The following is an 18,188-nucleotide window of genomic DNA, read 5'->3' as shown; positions in this document are numbered from 1 at the left end:
CCAGACTTTTAGAAGACATCTGAAGGCAGCTCTAAAAGCTTCTGAAGGGAAGCTTTTAATGTTTGATGCATTACTGTATTTTAATATTTTGTTGGAAGCCGCCCAGAGTGGTGCAATTATTATTATTATTATTATTATTATTATTATTATTATTATTATTATTATTATTATTATTATTATTATTATTACTTTTGAGTGCCTCTTGTGCCACACCCTGAGAAACCGGTAGGTGATGTGAGCAATTTCACCCTCAGAACTCTAGGTGGAGCCAGGCATCAGACTGAGTAGTGATCTCTAGACCTTCTGCCTTCAGAGAACTCTGGCCACTTTGGATTTGTATGCTGTGGGGGAACACCAGTGCAAGGAACAGGAGCCATGGCGAAGGGTTGACGTAGCTCAGTGGTAGAGAATATGCTTTGCATGCAGAAGGTCTCAGTTTCAACCCCCCACTTCACCAAGTGGGACTTGGGATGTCTCAGCCAGTGGTGACAATACTGAAATAGATGGACCAGTGAACTGAAGCAGTGCAAGCCAATTTCCTTCCTATGTACTGTAGGTAAGGTAAAGGTAAAGGGACCCCTGACCATTAGGTCCAGTCGTGGCCGACTCTGGGGTTGCGGCGCTCATCTCGCTTTATTGGCCGAGGGAGCTGGCGTACATCTTCCGGGTCATGTGGCCAGCAGAACTAAGCCGCTTCTGGCGAACCAGAGCAGCGCACGGAAATGCCGTTTACCTTCCCGCCAGAGCAGTACCTATTTATCTACTTGTACTGTGACGTGCTTTCGAACTGCTAGGTTGGCAGGAGCTGGGACCGAGCAATGGGAGCTCACCCCGTTGCAGGGATTCGAACTGCTGACCTTCTGATCAGCAAGTCCTAGGATCTGTGGTTTAACCCACAGCGCCACCCGTGCCCCTTATGTACTGTAGGTACTAAAGGTAAAAATAGGTAAAAGGACCCCTGGGCGGTTAAGTCCAGTCCAAGGCACCCATGGGGTTGCAGCGCTCATCTTGCTTTATTGGCCGAGGGAGCCGGCATTTGTCCACAGGCAACTTTCCCGGTGTCATGTGGTCAGCATGACTAAACCGCTTCTGGCACAACTGGACAACGTGATGGAAACCAGAGCACACGGAAATGCTGTTTACCTTCCTGTCACAGCAGTACCTATTTATCTACGTGCACTGGCATGATTTCGAATTGCTAGGTTGGCAGAAGCTGGGACAGAGCAACGGGAGCTCACTCTGTCATGGGGATTCGAACCGCCGACCTTCCAATCAGCAAGCCCAAGAGGCTCGGTGGTTTAGACCACAGCACCACCCGCATCCCTGTAGGTGCTACAGCAGTCTTCCCCAACATGGCACCCTACTGATGTTTTGGACTAGAATGGCCTGCAGGATCAGGCCAATGGTCCATCCTGTTCTCACAGTGGCCAACAAGATGCCTTTGGGAACCCCACCAATCATAGCCATTGATAGCCTTCTCCCCCATGAATTTGTCCAATCCTGTTTTGAAACCATCCAAGTTGAGATCCACCACTACTTGCTGTGGGAGTGAGTCCCAAAGCTTAACTGTGCTTTCTGCTTGGCTTCCCAAAGAAGTTTAGTGAGCTTTGGAGACTCTGGGTTTTAATACGAAGCTTAAAACTTATTCCCTACTTCTTAAGTCAGGGACTCCTTCCCACTTGCTCTCTTTTACTACCTGGTATTAACGATAGGTGCAAGGCCCAGTGAACCATGTGTGAAGAAAGATCCCAAATGTTGCTCACATACACATCAAAAACTCATGGCAAAACATTCATGCGCTATAAAAGGTAAAGGGACCCCTGACCATTAGGTCCAGTTGTGGTCGACTCTGCGGTTGCAGCACTCATCTCGCTTTATTGGCCAAGGGAGCCAGCGTACAGGTTCCGGGTCATGTGACCAGCATGACTAAGCATGGTGAACCAGAGCAGCGCACGGAAACCCCATTTACCTTCCCGCCAGAGTGGTACCTATTTATCTACTTGCAGTTTGACGTGCTTTCAAACTGCTAGGTTGGCAGGAGCAGGGACCGAGCAACGGAAGCTCACCCCGTCACGGGGATTAGAAATGCCGACCTTCTGATCGGCAAGCCCTAGGCTCTGTGGTTTAACCCACAGCACCACCCGCATCCCTTTCATGTGCTATACACAACTGCTAATCCCTTAAAGAATTGCACCAAAACTGTTACCGGAACACAAAATCAGCACTGTCGATCTCCCGGCCACATCTGCTGTTCTTCAGAATCCCTCCATTTCCAACCACAGCGCACTTCTTGAACTGGGACCGATAGTACGGCATCTCCTAGAGAGAAATAGAGTAAGCCGGTTCATTAGCAGTGGCAACCCTCGCAGGAACTGGTTGTGTTCCCTTGGATGAAAGGATGAAACACAGTTAACTCTGGGCTCGCACATGCACACACAAGTATGGTCAACTCTTGAGTTTCCCCTGTATCTGATTACTCTACAGCAGGCTTCCTCTAACTCAATCCTCCAGATGTTTTGAAACTACTATTCCCATCATCCCTGACCACTGGTCCTGCTAGCTAGGGATCATGGGAGTTGTAGGCCAAAAACATCTGGAGGGTGGAGGGTGAGGAAGCCTGCTCTATAGTAGGGACTGGCAGTGCAATGGATGGACTGACACTGCAGGAAAGCTCTGCTGTTGCATTTTAGGTCATACATAAAAAACATCCATGTTATTAGATCTTGGTGGCCTCATTCCCTACCCCATCATGACCAGCAGCGACCAGGACACTGAGTTGGCAGCTAGTGTCCCTGGTTAAGGAGCCAGGCCCAGATTCCCAGCTCTGAGCCTGAATTTTGGTGATCAGAGCCCAACTGAACCCAAGGCTGTCCCGTCAAGATCCCAAGGAAACGAGCTATCTCACCAGTGCAGTGGCCTACGAAGGACACAAAGGCGGGAGGTCATGGAGTGAAAGAAAAGTGCTGGTTTTCAGGCCAGAGTTCTGGACCCTTGAGACGTAGACTGGATGCACAAGTCTCAAAAGTCCTTGCTTTACCCACCCCACCCATCTTCCACCCCTCTCCCCCTTTTCTTCCTACTGTCTCAACAAATGAAACTGATTTGTAAAAATGTTAAATGGAAAAAATACAAGAGAGAGACATTACACATACTTCTGTAAATCAAGAAAATCTTTAATAAAAATACCCCCAAAAAAGTCCTTGTTTTATGTTGGAGCAAAGTGCTCACTAGGAGCTCTCCAGGGTGCTGAAGCAACAAAACCTGCCTTGTTCCTCCACAGGAGCAAAACAGAGAATACAGTGGTACCTCTGGATGCGAACTGGATCCGTTCCGGAGCCCCGTTCGCATCCTGAGCAGAACGCAACCCGTGTCTTCTAAGGTTGGAGTTAAACCCATCCCTGGTTTACATGGACAAACGATCTGATGCATTTGCTTCCTTATAATGCCTGGCACCTCACGGAGATGGAAAGACTTGCTTATGTAAGCATGCAAATGCTGCTATTAGTACATGCATAGTTTATGAGTAATTCCGCAACAGTAAAACAAAAACACATCTGAAGGAAACGGTGACATGAAATGTGGTGTGGTGGTTGTTGTTGCTTTTAATGTGATTTATTTATAGCACACGTTACATGGTGCTCATAATGGCAGAAAGCCCAATGGCGCAACGAAGAGTCCTCTGAGATTTGGGGGCAAAGAGAACCACGTTCAGAGATGGACAAGCAACATTAGGTTGGAACTGACATATGGGAAGCAATAACACCAAGGGTCAAACGTTTGATTGATCCAGCGCGCAATTTAGGAAAAGGGGTTGAAAATAAAACTGCCGTTATGGGGATCAGGCTTCAGGCCCCAGGCCCTGTTTGCAGACCAACTCCGTTTTACAAAGATGTCTGCAACCGTGACATGAAGGCTGGTAACATCAACCTTGATATGTGGGGATCTCTTGCAGATGACGGCAGTGCCTAGAGACTGGCAGGCAGTCGTGCATCCAAAGCAGCGGACCAGAGGAGGAACGACCGCTGGGAGGAGCGTGGAAAGAAGAGACGCCATGGTGCATCTGCAGCAGCACAAATGGATGCCTTCATCTGCATGGATGCATGACCTGACGGCCTGTCTTCAACTTGTTATAAGTGGCCTTCCAATAGCCTTCCAGACTGCTGATCAAGTCCACCTGCAACCACTTTCTACGATGCTACAGTATTGGCATCTGTAATTCGTTTTATACCTGTAAACCACTTAGAAGCCAACTTGGTAACCTGAATTAATTTAATTAATTAATTAATTAATTAATTAAAGCAACTACTCTATTCCGAACTTAAAAATGGAAAGTGTAATGCTGGTGGCCAACAAAAGAGGTTTAAAGACTGTCTCGAGGCAAATCTAAAAAAATATGTAGTATAAACACCAACAATTGGGAAACACTGGCCTGCAAGTGCTCCTATTGGAGAACAGCCTTTACCAAAGGTGTCATGGGCTTTGAAGATACTCAAACTCAGGACGCAAGGGAGAAACGTGCTAAGAGGAAGGCACGCTTGGCAAATCCACACTGTGATCAACTTCTGCCCGGAAACCTATGTCCCCACTGTGGAAGGACGTATGGATCCAGAATTGGCCTCCACAGTCACTTACGGACTCATTGTTAAAACCGTGTTTATGGAAGACAATCTTATTCGGCTACGAGTGATCACAGAAGAAGAAGAAGAAGAAGAAGAAGAAGAAGAAGAAGAAGAAGAAGAAGAAGAAGAAGAAAGAATTGGTTTTACACCTGTAAACCACTTAGAAGCCACCTTCTAATCTGAATTAATTGAAAACAGTAATAATGCAACTGGTGCTCCCAGACCAACCACTGGGCTCACCATAAGGAGCAATGCACTGTATACATAAAGCACTTTGGAACGCTTAATGTGCTATATAAATGCTAAGCACTGCTGTCAGTCAGTCTTTCGGGGTCACTATTGGGCATCATCTCGTTTTCTTAGCTATACACCAGAAGCAATTCTGCACTCATCCCTGCTAGAGAATACTCGACTGTTGATCAGTCATTTTCCACATGGATATGATACTCCCGTGATGTAAAGCTGCTAAATATAAACTAAGCTGCCTATCAGCTGTTGCACAGGAATGTGACGGCAAAGAGAACAGTTAGCCTGCGATCAGAACGGTTACGCAGGAAGTCATTGCAGCACAGAGGATGGCAAGATTGTCACCCGGCGCACGCCTCTGAATAGAAACGGCGTCTTGAGATTTTGTTAAGTCAACAACATGTACCGCACCTTTGGAAACATTCGGAATATTTCTTGATTGATGTGAAAGATGCCGCTTGTGTCCACTTCGTACTTAAGTTTTGTTCCCAGAGGAGTGTTCTTCTGGGTGGTGAAGAGGAAGGCTGGGGCGTTGCAGCACCTCGACAGAGTAGCCCTAAAGAAGGAGAAACAGGATTACATGGGTCAACCACAGGACGAAGGCAGACCCTCGACCCAGGCAAACACCGAGTGTGGCAGAGAGCTGTGAATCAGCTGCTGTTGATGTCAACGTTGCATGCATACAACACTGTTTCTCCAGCAAGCTCAAGGTGCCATGCAGTGGCCCCTGCCCAAATTTTATGTGGCCCTCAGCCTAATTTCAGAAGTCCTCTGGGGTGAGAGAAAGATCTCTCCTGGCACCAAAAGCCACCTGGGCAGAGGAAGAAGAGGCAAGGAAAGGGGGCAATGAGCGTGACAGAACAGAGACAGGGGGGAAAGGGAGGGATAGAAAAAGAGAGAGAAAAGGGGGGGAGGGAGAGAGTAGAGCCTGTGGCGATCACACAGGGTCCCTGGACGTTTCACCGTCTCTTGATCCCTGTGCCACTACTTTATTTCTCGCTGTCACCACCCAGGCCCTACCTGGTACAATACTGAGTCCAGTCAGGGTTAAATTGGAACATAATTTTTTGTTTATTTATTGCAGTTTAACAAGCTTGTGGTTTCATAAACAGTATCAGTCAATTATAATCATGGGGTGCCTATCCAGACCTATAACTTCCACTCCCTGCTCTCACTCACTAAACCACCTCTCAGATATTTACTTGTCTTCCTAGCCCCTAACTGTTCCTGACTCCTCTTATTTCGCTACACTAACTCAACCTACCCACAAACTCTATCCCAATTCACTCCCACTCTAACCAACCACCCAACTCCCAACAAACTCCTAACAAACTCCTCCCAGAGCTGTTTTTATAGTCCCTCTGACTCCACCCCCCGGGTCCTGATTGGGCAACCTGTTTAACTATTTCACCTCCAGCACTCTCATATGTTAACATCACAGAGCCCCACCCACTTTTTGCTTTGGTCCCGCCCACCACTGGCTTCAGACCCGTCCTTAGCCACCCCATGTTGCTACGGTGAGCATATACCTTCCATCTTTTGAAATACGGATACAGTGGGTGGATGCCCTGTCAGAGAAACTAAACACACCAAATCTGTCCCTACTACAAAAGGTTTTTCTATCTTACCCCACCTCCCTACAAAAACGCCAGGCTCCACCACCCTAAAGAATCAACGGCTGAAAATATCTGTAAAGGTAAAGGTAAACGGACCCCTGACCATTAGGTCCAGTCGTGACCGACTCTGGGGTTGCGGTGCTCATCTCGCTTTATTGGCTGAGGGAGCCGGTGTACGGCTACCAGGTCATGCGACCAGCATGACTAAGCCACTTGTGGTGAACCAGAGCAGCGCACGGAAACATCGTTTACCTTCCCGCCAGAGTGGTACCTATTTATCTACTTACACTTTGACATGCTTTTGAACTGCCAGGTTGGCAGGAGCAGGGACTGAGCAACGGGAGCTCACACCGTTGCGGGGATTCGAACCGCTGACCTTCTGATCGGCAAATCCTAAGCTCTGTGGTTTAACCCACAGTGCCACCCACATTCCAATGAAAATATCTGAGGGTGCCAAAAATCCAAGAATCAGCCAATGACCTAAATATCCTTTCCTGGAATGTGGCCAGCTGGTCTAGATGTTTATCTCAATCTACAGATATTCCATTCTATCACCAAAACATCATTACCCTTCAAGAGACATGGGTGGTGGAAACTCTAGTTCTAGAAGGTTTTTATGCTTATGCAATTAGGGCTGTCCCAGGCAGAGCCCTGGGAAGGCTAAAAGGGGGGCTTTGCATCTTGATCTCTCAGTGTCTAAATGCCACCTGTAAAGAGCTGCCCTCCCTAGACCAACTAGCAATGGCCTTACTTATATCATGGGGAAGATCTAAAGTGTTATAAAAAACCTTCCATCTTGCAAAACCAAGAGCAGCTCCTGCACAATGCAAGAGCCAAGAGCGGTTCTTCAGCCAACAGTGCTTGATGAGGTCCTACCATCCCTGAGCTGAGACGCCTCTTACTTGAACTGTCTGGCTTCGGTGATGTTCATCTCCCACTTGCACATCTGAAGGTTCTTCCACCTTTCAAACAACTCTGTCTGCTTCACCCTAAAAGAGGGAGAAAGGATCTTTTAATTAAACTTAGAGCATGGGTCCAAGAGGCTATCGACTCCCAACGCAGAAACAAAGTTTGCCACTGCGGTGAGAACTAGCCTGAGGTGGGCAAACATTTCCTTGAGAGCCAGTGTGGTGTAGTGGTTAAGAGCAGTAGACTCGTAATCTAGGGAACCGGGTTCGCGTCTCTGCTCCTCCACATGCAGCTGCTGGGTGACCTTGGGCCAGTCACACTTCTTTGAAGTCTCTCAGCCCCACTCACCTCCCAGTTTGTTGTGGGGGAGGAAGGGAAAGGAGAATGTTAGCCGCTTTGAGACTCCTTAAAGGGAGTGAAAGGCGGGATATCAAATCCAAACTCTTCTTCTTTTTCTTCCTTGATATATAAATCTAGGGCAGCCCCCAATTTTATATACAGGTATTATTAACTGCCGTTTACATCTGGTTCAACAAAACAGCACGGAGAATGGAAATAAAACAAGGGTCTTTCCATTTAAATTTGTCATTTCTGGTATCTCATTAACAATTAAGGGTGAGCTATCTTTCTGCGTGCTATCAGGCTGCTTTTCATCTCCTACTTAATTATTATCAAAGCGCTGTAAAGCAAGCCATGATCTGTATCTGCCAACAGCCCTTTTCCTTTTCTGTTGTTAACACGTTCAAGAAAATCACCCCACCTTCTCATAAAACTTGTCACGTCTTTTGTTTTTGTGCCCCAAATCTGAGAAAATGAGCTCAGCCATCGCAGCAGATTCCCAGAGTGTTATCAGCTGACGCTTTAATAGATAGAGTTTGAAGAGTTTGGATTTGATATCCCGCCTTTCACTCCCTTTAAGGAGTCTCAAAGCGGCTAACATTCTCCTTTCCCTTCCTGCCCCACAACAAACACTCTGGGAGGTGAGTGGGGCTGAGAGACTTCAAAGAAGTGTGACTGCCCCAAGGTCACCCAGCAGCTGCAAGTGGAGGAGCGGGGAAGCGAACCCAGTTCACCAGATTACGAGTCCACCGTTCTTAACCACTACACCACACTGGCTCTATAGATAGTACAAGTGTCAACCTCCACTTCCTTGCAGAAGGTCATCTTAACGTGCAACCAGCATGATAAGAGACCAGCTCTGCATGCTTGTGCCCTCCCTGATTCCTCCACTTCATTTAATTAGAGGAGGGAAACCTCAGATGCCAACGTTGCCAGATGCTGTGCTCCTCTGCCTCATTGCAGCTACCTCTTGCGAGACAGAGCCAATGGCCAAGCAGGCAGAGGCAGCGTTGCCTCCTTCCTCCTCCTCCTCGCCATTCCTGCTGTTCACTTCTTCCTCTCCTCTGGGCAAAAGAAGAAGAAGAGTTTGGATTTGATATCCCGCCTTATCACTACCCGAAGGAGTCTCAAAGCGGCTAACATTCTCCTTTCCCTCCCCCCCCCCCAACAAACACTCTGTGAGGTGACTGAGGCTGAAAGACTTCAGAGAAGTGTGAGCGTTGCCTCCTTCCTCCTCCTCCTCGCCATTCCTGCTGTTCACTTCTTCCTCTCCTCTGGGCAAAAGAAGAAGAGGAGTTTGGATTTGATATCCCGCTTTATCACTACCCGAAGGAGTCTCAAAGCGGCTAACATTCTCCTTTCCCTTCCTCCCCCCCCCCCAACAAACACTCTGTGAGATGAGTGAGGCTGAAAGACTTCAGAGAAGTGTGACTAGCCCAAGGTCACCCAGCAGCTGCATGTGGAGGAGCAGGGAAGCGAACCCGGTTCACCAGATTACGAGTCCACCGCTCTTAACCACTACACCACATTGGCTCTAAGACGAGTGAACAAGCAAGATGCAATGGGGAAGACGAGGAGCAGGTCCAGGGGACTTCTGTCAGCAGAGTGTGTTTCCTCAACAGTGGCCCTAGGGCATTTTGCTTGTCCCAAAAGAGTCCTTGCCTTCAAGCACCCATTTCCCCTCCAAGCACCCATTTCCTTGTGTGTTTAGGATTATTCGTGCTCATAGGGTGCTTATAGAGATACTGTTTAGCACCTGCAAAAGTATTGATGATTGATTTTATATTCCGCCCTATACCCGGAGGTCTCAGGGCGGCTCACGGAACCAAAACACGAAACCACAAAATATATAATCAAAATGAAAACAACAACCCAATAACCACCCCTGGGGGAGGAAAACATTTTCAAAGGGCATAGGATGCCAATCAAATCAACCAAAGGCCTGGTTAAAAAGGAACATTTTTGCCTAGTGCCCAAAGGTGTATAATGAAGGCACCAGGTGAACTTCTCTGGGGAGAGCATTCCCCAGATGGGGAGCCACTGCAGAGAAGGCCCCGTTCTCGTGTTGCCACCCTCCAGACCTCTCAAGGAGGAGGCACATGAAGAAGGGCCTCAGAAGATGATCTCAGGCTCCAGGTAGGTTCATATGGAAAGAGGCGGTCCTTGAGGTATTGCGGTCCAGAGCCATTTAAGGCTTTATAGGTCAAAACCAGCCCTTTGAATTGGGCCCGGAAACTAATTGGTAGGCAGCGCAGTTGGACCAGGATGGGTGTAATACGCTCAAACAGTCTTTTTGGGTGGTCACACTGCTTCGTTTCCAATCAATGCATGTCCCGCAGCTGAAATAATGTAATCTTTATACCACAAACGTTCCAGTTTCTTTCTTTCGTTTGTTTGGTTGTTGTTGTTGGTTTGCTATTGTTGTGCTGGAGTGCAAGAGTGCCCCTCCAGACAGCAAGAATACAGTTATCGTCAGGGAAACCTTGCAGAAAAACTAACAAAGCAGAGAGATGTGTGGATGGTCCAGTATGAACCCATCGCTAATGCAATACTATTGCATCAATGACATGTTGCAGAATGCACCCATATAAAACTCTCCAATCCTCAGGGGCCCTTAGAAAAAACAAAAACAAATACATTTCCAAACCACCCAATGCAATGCCTTTGAATTGCAGCAGTTTGTAGTACCCCAGAAGAAGGAAAGCACTCCAAAACCTATGGGGAAAGTTTTTTTATATTTTAAAAAAGGTTTATGCCAGGATAGAAAGCCATCCTCTACACACCCTTCACACATTTGTCCAACCTTGCCTCAAACACAATGAGCTTTTTCCCTCCCTCGCTTCCCCTCCAGAGAGAAGGGGTTTAATATTTAAAATGGGAGCAATTTAGGATTTTCCATAAGTCACTCTTCAAAGAAGTAGGTCATTTTGTACTTCAGACCAGCCAAGCGTGATAATTTTGAAATCTTTTCGGGGCACAAAACAGCGAATGGGGGCAGGCGGGGGGGGATTCAGAAAGGAGGCTAGAAAGCCACAGTGCAACTTGGGAAACAAGGGCGCTTCTTGGTGGAGGGGCTGGCGAGAGCCAACGATGCCAAGTCAGCGTGACTCTGCTATGCGGATGCCAACGCTAACTGCTCTTTAATCCAGCCGTTTTCACCTGTCCAGGGTGTTATGGATAATGGTTTAACTTCCTGAAATGGGAATGTTTTGCCAATGCATTCTTAGCATAGGGTTTTTCCTGTGGCAGTAGCTCTCGTGTGATTGGCTGGCTGTGAGTCACATGAGAGAGGCATTGCATTCTGTTGTGACTGTTATTCCGGTAACTGTTGTTTTTAACTGTTTTTCTGGTCTTCTCTCTCTGTGTGTGAGGAAGAACAGCTGCTGAGAGAGGTTTCGCTGGATGCTGCTGAGGACAATGTTGTGTCAGTGTGGCCTCTCTGGGGTGAAGCAGACAGAGGAAGATCTCTAAGTGTTAATAGGGAGAAACCTGTGTTCTCTATAAGGAACAAAGTGAATAAGCATGAGAATGTAGATATGTTCTTCTCAGTTATATGTTTATGAAAGTAAAGTTCCTTTTGAATATAAAGAATCTGGACATTGCATATCATCAGCATTTATTTATAAGTATACAGTGGTACCTCGGTTTCCGACCGTCTCAGAAGTCGAATGTTTCGGTTTTTGAATGCCGAATACCCAGAAATAAACGCTTTCGTTTTTGAACACGCCTCAGAAGTCAAACGGCTTCCGCTGAGTGTTTCTCAATTAAATTTGCCTGGTCAAAGCCCATCAGCATCACTCACAATTGCTTAAGGCTGGAGAACTAAAATGGTGTGGCCCCACTTACATTGAGAGAACCTTCACCGAAATGATATCCTGCCTCAGCTCCAGGCATTTTGTGGAGTTGTACTCCAGAGGACCTTCATAAAACTCAAAGTACCTGGAGAAGAAAAAGAAAAGAAAAGTGTAATCACTAGCTATTTCAGAAATAGATACACACACATGCATATATATATATATATATATATATAATCAGGTCCAGTTGCATTTGGACTGTACCAGGCCCAGCTCTGAGGAGCATATTTTCAGAAGGAAATTGACGAACTGGAATGTGTCCAGAGGAAGGCTGGTAGGGGGCCTGGAAATCAAGTCCTGGGAGGAATGATTGAAAGTGCTGGATATGTTTAGCTTGGAGAAGATTAAGGAGAGATACGATAGCAGTCTTCAAATATCTGGAGGGCAGTCGTGCAGAAGGTGATGTGGACCACTTCTCTTTTGCGCCACAGGGCAAAACTTGAGGTCGAAATTCCAGGGAAGTCGATTAGGAGAAACTTTCCAACATTAAGAATTGTTTTTGACATTAAAACAAAATGCATGGGAAGTTTTATTTGTTGGGTTTTGGAATCACAAAGGCATCTGCTGCCCCGGACTCCTGTGGGAGGAAGGGTAGGGTATAAATTTAATACGTACAGTGGTACCTTGGTTCTCAAACACCTTGGTACTCAAACAACTTGGAACCCAAACACTGCAAACCCGGAAGTAATTGTTCCAGTTTGCGAACTTTTTTTGAAGCCAAATGTGTTCTGCTTTGAGTGTTACGCTGAGGTCTGTCTGTTTTTGCTATTTATTTTGCATTTTTGTGGCTCTTTTCGTTTTGTTTTTGTGACTGCGTGGAACCCAGTCCAGCTACTGATTGATTGATTGTGTGACTGCCGTACATTGTTTATTGCTTTCATTTTACAGATCAATGGTCTCGTTAGATAGTAAAATTCATGTTAAATTTCTGTTTTAGGGGTTGTTTTTAAAAGTCTGGGAGGGATTAATCCATTTTGCATTACTTTCTATGGGAAAGCGCGCCTTGGTTTTGGAACACTTTGGTTTTGGAACAGAATTCTGGAACGGATTAAGTTTGAGAACCAAGGGACCACTGTAATCAGTAAAATAAAATTAGGGAGTGGGTGGACTCTTATTTACTGGAATTATTAACACAGATGAGTATGGCATACCCATTCCTTGAATGCTAAACCATGATGATGCATTTAGACCAGTGTTTCCCAACATTAGGTCTCCAGCTGTTTCCAGACTACAGTTCCCATCATCCCTGACCACTGGTCTTGCTAGCTAGGGATGATGGGAGTTGTAGTCCAAAAGCAGCTGGAGACCCAAGGCTGGGAAACACTGCTTTAGACTGCCAGAATGGAGGATGGAGAAATGTGTCTATATATAGAAGAAACCTCTGACATTTGCATGGTTAGAAGGCTGCCCACAAATGTAAGAGTTGCACCCATCGCTCTGCCCAATTCTGCCTCAGGCCATCCCTCGCATACGGCCCCCAGAAGACCTCTCATGAGGGAACATGGCCCTCCAGTTGAAAAGGTTCCCTATCCTCCGGTCCAGATTATCTCCATGACTGCTTTCAACTCTAAAATTATATAATTTTGTGGGGTGGGTATTTCCAAAGTTGGGGTAGGGGGTACCACCACCCAAATTGTTGTGGCTGAAACTGCAAGGAAAGCAGATTTTGCCTAAACCTTACCCCCCACCACCACCACCTTATCATGAAGAAGGGTTAAAGATTACAACACAGACAGGATCAAAAACTGAAAATAGGGCGCCCTTTTGGACTACAATTCCCATGAGTCTCAGCCAATACGGAAGCCTCCCCACAAAACATATACTGTAGAGCTGTGAAAGGGGTTCAGAAAATGGCAACCAAGAGGGCAAGGGGATAGAACAACTCTCCTATGGGGAAAGGCTAGGGGGATGATTTTTAGATTGGGGGGAATAACATAACGGGGGCAATGGGAACATGATAGAAGAGTGTAAAATTGTGCATGGTGTAGGATTGCCCTATGCCTGGGATTTCCCGGACATATCCAGGATTCGTCCGCCGAAAATAGCATCCAGGCAAAATTCCTGAAAATCGGTAAAAATGTCTGAGGAAAAACAGGCATATGGATGTTAGAATTCCTGCTCCATGATTGCAGTCATGGGATTGTTATCTTTCACATGACGTGGTATGTTTTGACTCCACAGAATGGGAAGTGACAGAGACAGGATGTTTGTGTTACTGTGTTCCGTGAAGTGGGACTGTTGTCCTTTGTTCTTTCTCTCTTTGCTGTCTGATGCTAGAGAGAGAGGGAGCCATGTTGCAGTGCTCCGGGTGTGTTTATATGTAAATAAAATAGATTAGCCAAAATGCTGAGTTGCTGAGGTCTGTTACACATGATGCGCAAAGACTCTGCAGATCCCTAAGTGTGCCAGTGTCGGTTGGCATCAGTCGCTGTGATGTTTGGAATAAAGAAAGCTTATGAAGCTCCCAAACGATCAACCAGGAGGGAGAGAAGATGCCAATCGGGCATGTGTCTCTGCCAGGGTCCTACTCAAGTGTAAGCTGAACTCCTGACAATGGCAATCCATAATGGATGGGTGTTTTTGGTGAATTTCCTTAAAAAGTAGCTCAAAAACTCAACAACTTTGCCAAAAAAATAATAATCTCAACAACTTTTGTGTCTGGATTTTCACTTATTGAAATATGGCAACTCTAGAACGGTGTGGAGAGAGGAAAGACGGAGAAGTTTCTCTCTCTCATAAGTCTAGAACTTGGAGACGTTGAAGCTGAGCATTGGAAGACTCGGAACAGACTCTCTTCACATAGTGCATGGTAAACCACAAGAGTGAGTGATGGCACCAACATGGGTGGCTATAAAAAACGATTGGGCTAATTCATGATGGACAATGACTGCGTTCTACCTCCACTGCCAGAGGCAACAATGCTTCTCAATCCCAAGTGAGAAGAGAACGGGGGTGTTCATTTCCTACTTGCATGTGGCATCTGGTAGGCTACTGTAAGAATAGGAGGCTGGACTAGGTGGGCAATGGGCCTGATCCTGCAGGGCTCATCCTACATTGAGTTCAGTGCAACTGGAGGGTGCCAGTCTGCTGAAGGTGGAGTTAAAAAGATACAGTAATGTGCTAGGTGATACAAAAGAAAAAAGGGGGGAGGGAAACCACGTGGTGAAGCAGGTAGTAACGAGCTACAAATGAGAGTACGACCACAAGGAGCCTTGAGTTTAATTTAAGGTGGGTAAGAAAGGAAAGGGAGGAGGAGGAGGAAGCAGAAAGAGATGGAGCAACAGAATGAGTGGTGGAAATAGGAGGTGGCGAACGAATGGAATTAGCTCTGCTAGGTGGGGTGGAAGAGGGAGAGAGAAGGGGATGTCACAGAAGAGGTCCACTGCTTGCCATGGCCTCGGACCTGGAAGCATCAGAGGCAAGAGCTCTCCAACAACGGCAGCCCCAAGCAGATGGATTTGATTCCTGGTCTATCGCATGTCCATCCAATGTACTGCCATGGGCACCCACAACTCTCCAGAACCCCATGGAGACCTTTGCCCCTGAATGACTGGAGAGACCTTTATGAGCTATCCTCATAACCTGGAACCTCAGGGCTTAGAAGAGGCCAATGGATGCAGAGGGAGGTAGTTGGTCAGATTTGGAGGGAAGGGCCTCTAGCCTGTGAACGCCTCTAAAGATCTGCCAGATGCTCTAAGACAGGGGTGGCCAACTCCCAAGAGACTGTGATCTACACACAGAGTTATAAACTGACAGTGATCTACCCCCTTTTTGGGGGTTCGTGGTTCGTCCAGTGATCTACCAGTAGATCATGATCTACTGGTTGGGCGTGCCTGCTCTAAGACACTGCTGAGACAACTTCAACTGCAGGATCACTGTCCATGGTCCTGAAACACACTCCTTGGTCCCTCTCCAAGGTGCTCATCATGCCATGGCTTGGAGCAGGCGAGAAAATCCAATGAAGAACCCCTCCAAATGACTGCAAGGAATGGGGAGGTTTGCACAAGAGAAGGCAATCATTGAGATAACTTTGGTCCCAAGCCGCATAGGCCTTCCTAAGTTGAAACTAGCACTCTGAACTGAGCCCAAATAAGCAGAGGGCTTTGACAAAATCACAGAATTGTAGAGTTGGAAAGATCATCTACTTCACCCCCTGCAATGAAGGAATCTTTTGCCCAGTGTGGGGCTCAAACCCACAACCCTGAGATTTAAACTCTCATGCTCTACCGACTAAGCTATCCCTGCATTGTGTGCTCCTACTCAGGATTTCAGCAGTGATGTTCATGGACTTGATTTAAAAGAGGATTAGACAAATTCATGGAGGAGAGGTCTATTGATGTCTACTAACCATGATGGCTAGCCATCATGGTTGGAGGCACCAATGTTTCCAAACACCAGTTACTGGAAACCACTGGAGGGGAGAGGGTTATTGTGCTCAAATCCTGCTTGAGGGTTTTCTATAGGGATCTGACTGGCCACTGTGAGAACAGGATACTGGACTAAATGGACTACTGGCTTGATCCAGCAGGCTTTTTTTACATTCCAACCTTCCAAAGCGATGGGAGAAACAGAGACATTTCCTACTACAAAATGTTATAGCCAAGATGATGGGGTGGGGTGGCAGTACTGGACCAGTCAGCCGTGAAAGACAAATAAATCCTCAAGGATGACGTCCGTCATTCCCTGGCTGTGCTATCTGCAATTCCTAAATTAGAAAAACCCAGCTCACATTTCACAGCTCATCTGCCATATGGGAATCCGGCAGGCTAGAGGGAAACTTGGCTCATGGAGGGACTCCCAAGATTGAGGAAGAAAGGAAGGAAAGGAAAGCAAGGTGGGTCAGTGCTAGCTACCAATTTTATGTGAAGGATATAAACACTCCTCAAGAGGCCATGAGGTTTCTTTCTTTCTTTCCCGTGGTCATTTTCTGTTTACGCAGATAACCGGATAAAAATAAAACAAAGGTCCATCCAGAGGCGAAAGCAGCAGGGAAGATGTACGCCTGTCCAGTATTTTGCCACATAAAATTATCAGAAGGAATAAAAGAGGCTGCACTCCAAGATCTTCAGTTGAACTGTGTGATCTTAACTCTGCTGGAAGGAGCCCAAAATCTGGGCTGCATCTTCCAGAGACGCCAAATTCCCTACATGTCATTTAGACCAGCATATCTTGGAGACCCCTCTCTCATAAACACACACACACACACACTTCTCTGTCTCTCTGTCTCCTATATTTTAACAAGAAAATGTCCAGTTTAGGGAAGCTTCCTTTTCTTTCACCGTGAGAACTAGAAACATCCTACCTTCTTAGATGTAAGGTTTAAGAAAACCTGTGTGCCTACCATGTTCTATACAAGAGACTCCAGACCTCGAAGGCCCTCAAAGCCCCTCTGGGATGTATTCCACCCAGGCGCTCCTCTCTTATCACTGATTACAGATAAACTGCCTCAAGCACTGTGTCCTACTCAACCAAGGTGGTTCAGGAGGATTCTGCCTAGAAGGATCTCCCTGGCTTCTGTTCCACCAATCCCAATGGACGCTAGCCACCAGTAATGTATTCATAAAGGTAAAGGTAAAGGTAAAGGTAAAGGTACCACTGCCCGTACGGGCCAGTCGTGTCTGACTCTAGGGTTGTGCGCTCATCTCACTTAAGAGGCCGGGAGCCAGCACTGTCCAAAGACACTTCCGGGTCACGTGGCCAGCGTGACGAAGCTGCTCTGGCGAGCCAGCACCAGCGCAGCACACGGAAACGCCGTTTACCTTCCCGCTATAAAGCGGTCCCTATTTATCTACTTGCACTTAGGGGTGCTTTTGAACTGCTAGGTGGGCAGGAGCTGGGACCGAAAGACGGGAGCTCACCCCACCGCGGGGATTCGAACCGCCGACCATACGATTGGCAAGTCCTAGGCACTGAGGTTTTACCCACAGCGCCACCCGCGTCCCTATGTATTCATAGAATCATAGAATTATAGAGTTGGAAGGGACACCCAGGGTCATCTAGTCCAACCAACCACAAAACTGGAATCTCAACTAAAGCATCTATGACTGATGGCCATCCAACCTCTGCTCAAAAACTTCCAATGAAGAAGAGTTCGCCACTTCCCAAGCAAGTCCATTCCAATGTCAAATAGCTCTTACTGTCAGAATGTCCTTCCTGATGTTTATTTGTAATTGTCCTTCTTGTAACTTGAATTGATTGGTTTGAGTCCTATGCTCCAGAGCAGGAGAAAACAAGTTTGTTCCATCTTCCCAAAGTTGAGTGCAGGAAAGTTTGGGTGAATTTGATGGTTTCCCCTCCTGTTGTACTGTTGTTCTATGGCACCAGTCTTTTACACTGTGGCCATTTTAAGTTGGTACAGTTTTTATCAAGTTTCTGTATGTTCTTCTTTTTCTGCACACCAGCCTCGGACTGTAAGGTGCAGGGTGGCATTTAAAGATTCACCTCAATGTAGGAAAATAAACAGACCGTGGGCAAGTTTCCCACCACACCTTGGTTAACATCTGGCAGGGCCGTAACACGTTGGATAAAACTGCTTTGAGGCTGAAATTGCCACCTGGGAGACCATCCATCCAATCTAAGCACTTCTGTGAATCCTGTGCTATATT

The 18,188-nt window shown here is 46.7% G+C and overlaps 1 protein-coding gene across 2 annotated transcripts in view; it reads right to left on the bottom strand.

Moving 5' to 3' along the window:
• Window positions 1-18,188, bottom strand: part of ST8SIA5 (ST8 alpha-N-acetyl-neuraminide alpha-2,8-sialyltransferase 5) — a 60,583-nt gene that overhangs the window by 8,248 nt on the left and 34,147 nt on the right. For both annotated transcript variants that reach the window (XM_081213088.1, XM_081213087.1), the window contains 4 exons: window positions 11,576-11,668; window positions 7,384-7,470; window positions 5,277-5,421; window positions 2,207-2,319 (listed from right to left, as the gene is read on the bottom strand). In XM_081213088.1, coding sequence (XP_081069214.1) covers window positions 2,207-2,319; window positions 5,277-5,421; window positions 7,384-7,470; window positions 11,576-11,668 — 438 coding nt within the window. The remainder of the gene's footprint in view (window positions 1-2,206; window positions 2,320-5,276; window positions 5,422-7,383; window positions 7,471-11,575; window positions 11,669-18,188) is intronic.

This window comes from Podarcis bocagei (genome assembly GCF_964188305.1).
Source record: "Podarcis bocagei genome assembly, chromosome: 11".
Classification (NCBI taxonomy): domain Eukaryota; kingdom Metazoa; phylum Chordata; class Lepidosauria; order Squamata; family Lacertidae; genus Podarcis; species Podarcis bocagei.
The sequence above is the reverse complement of the archived record's forward strand: the minus strand, read 5'-3'. Positions and strand labels throughout refer to the sequence as shown.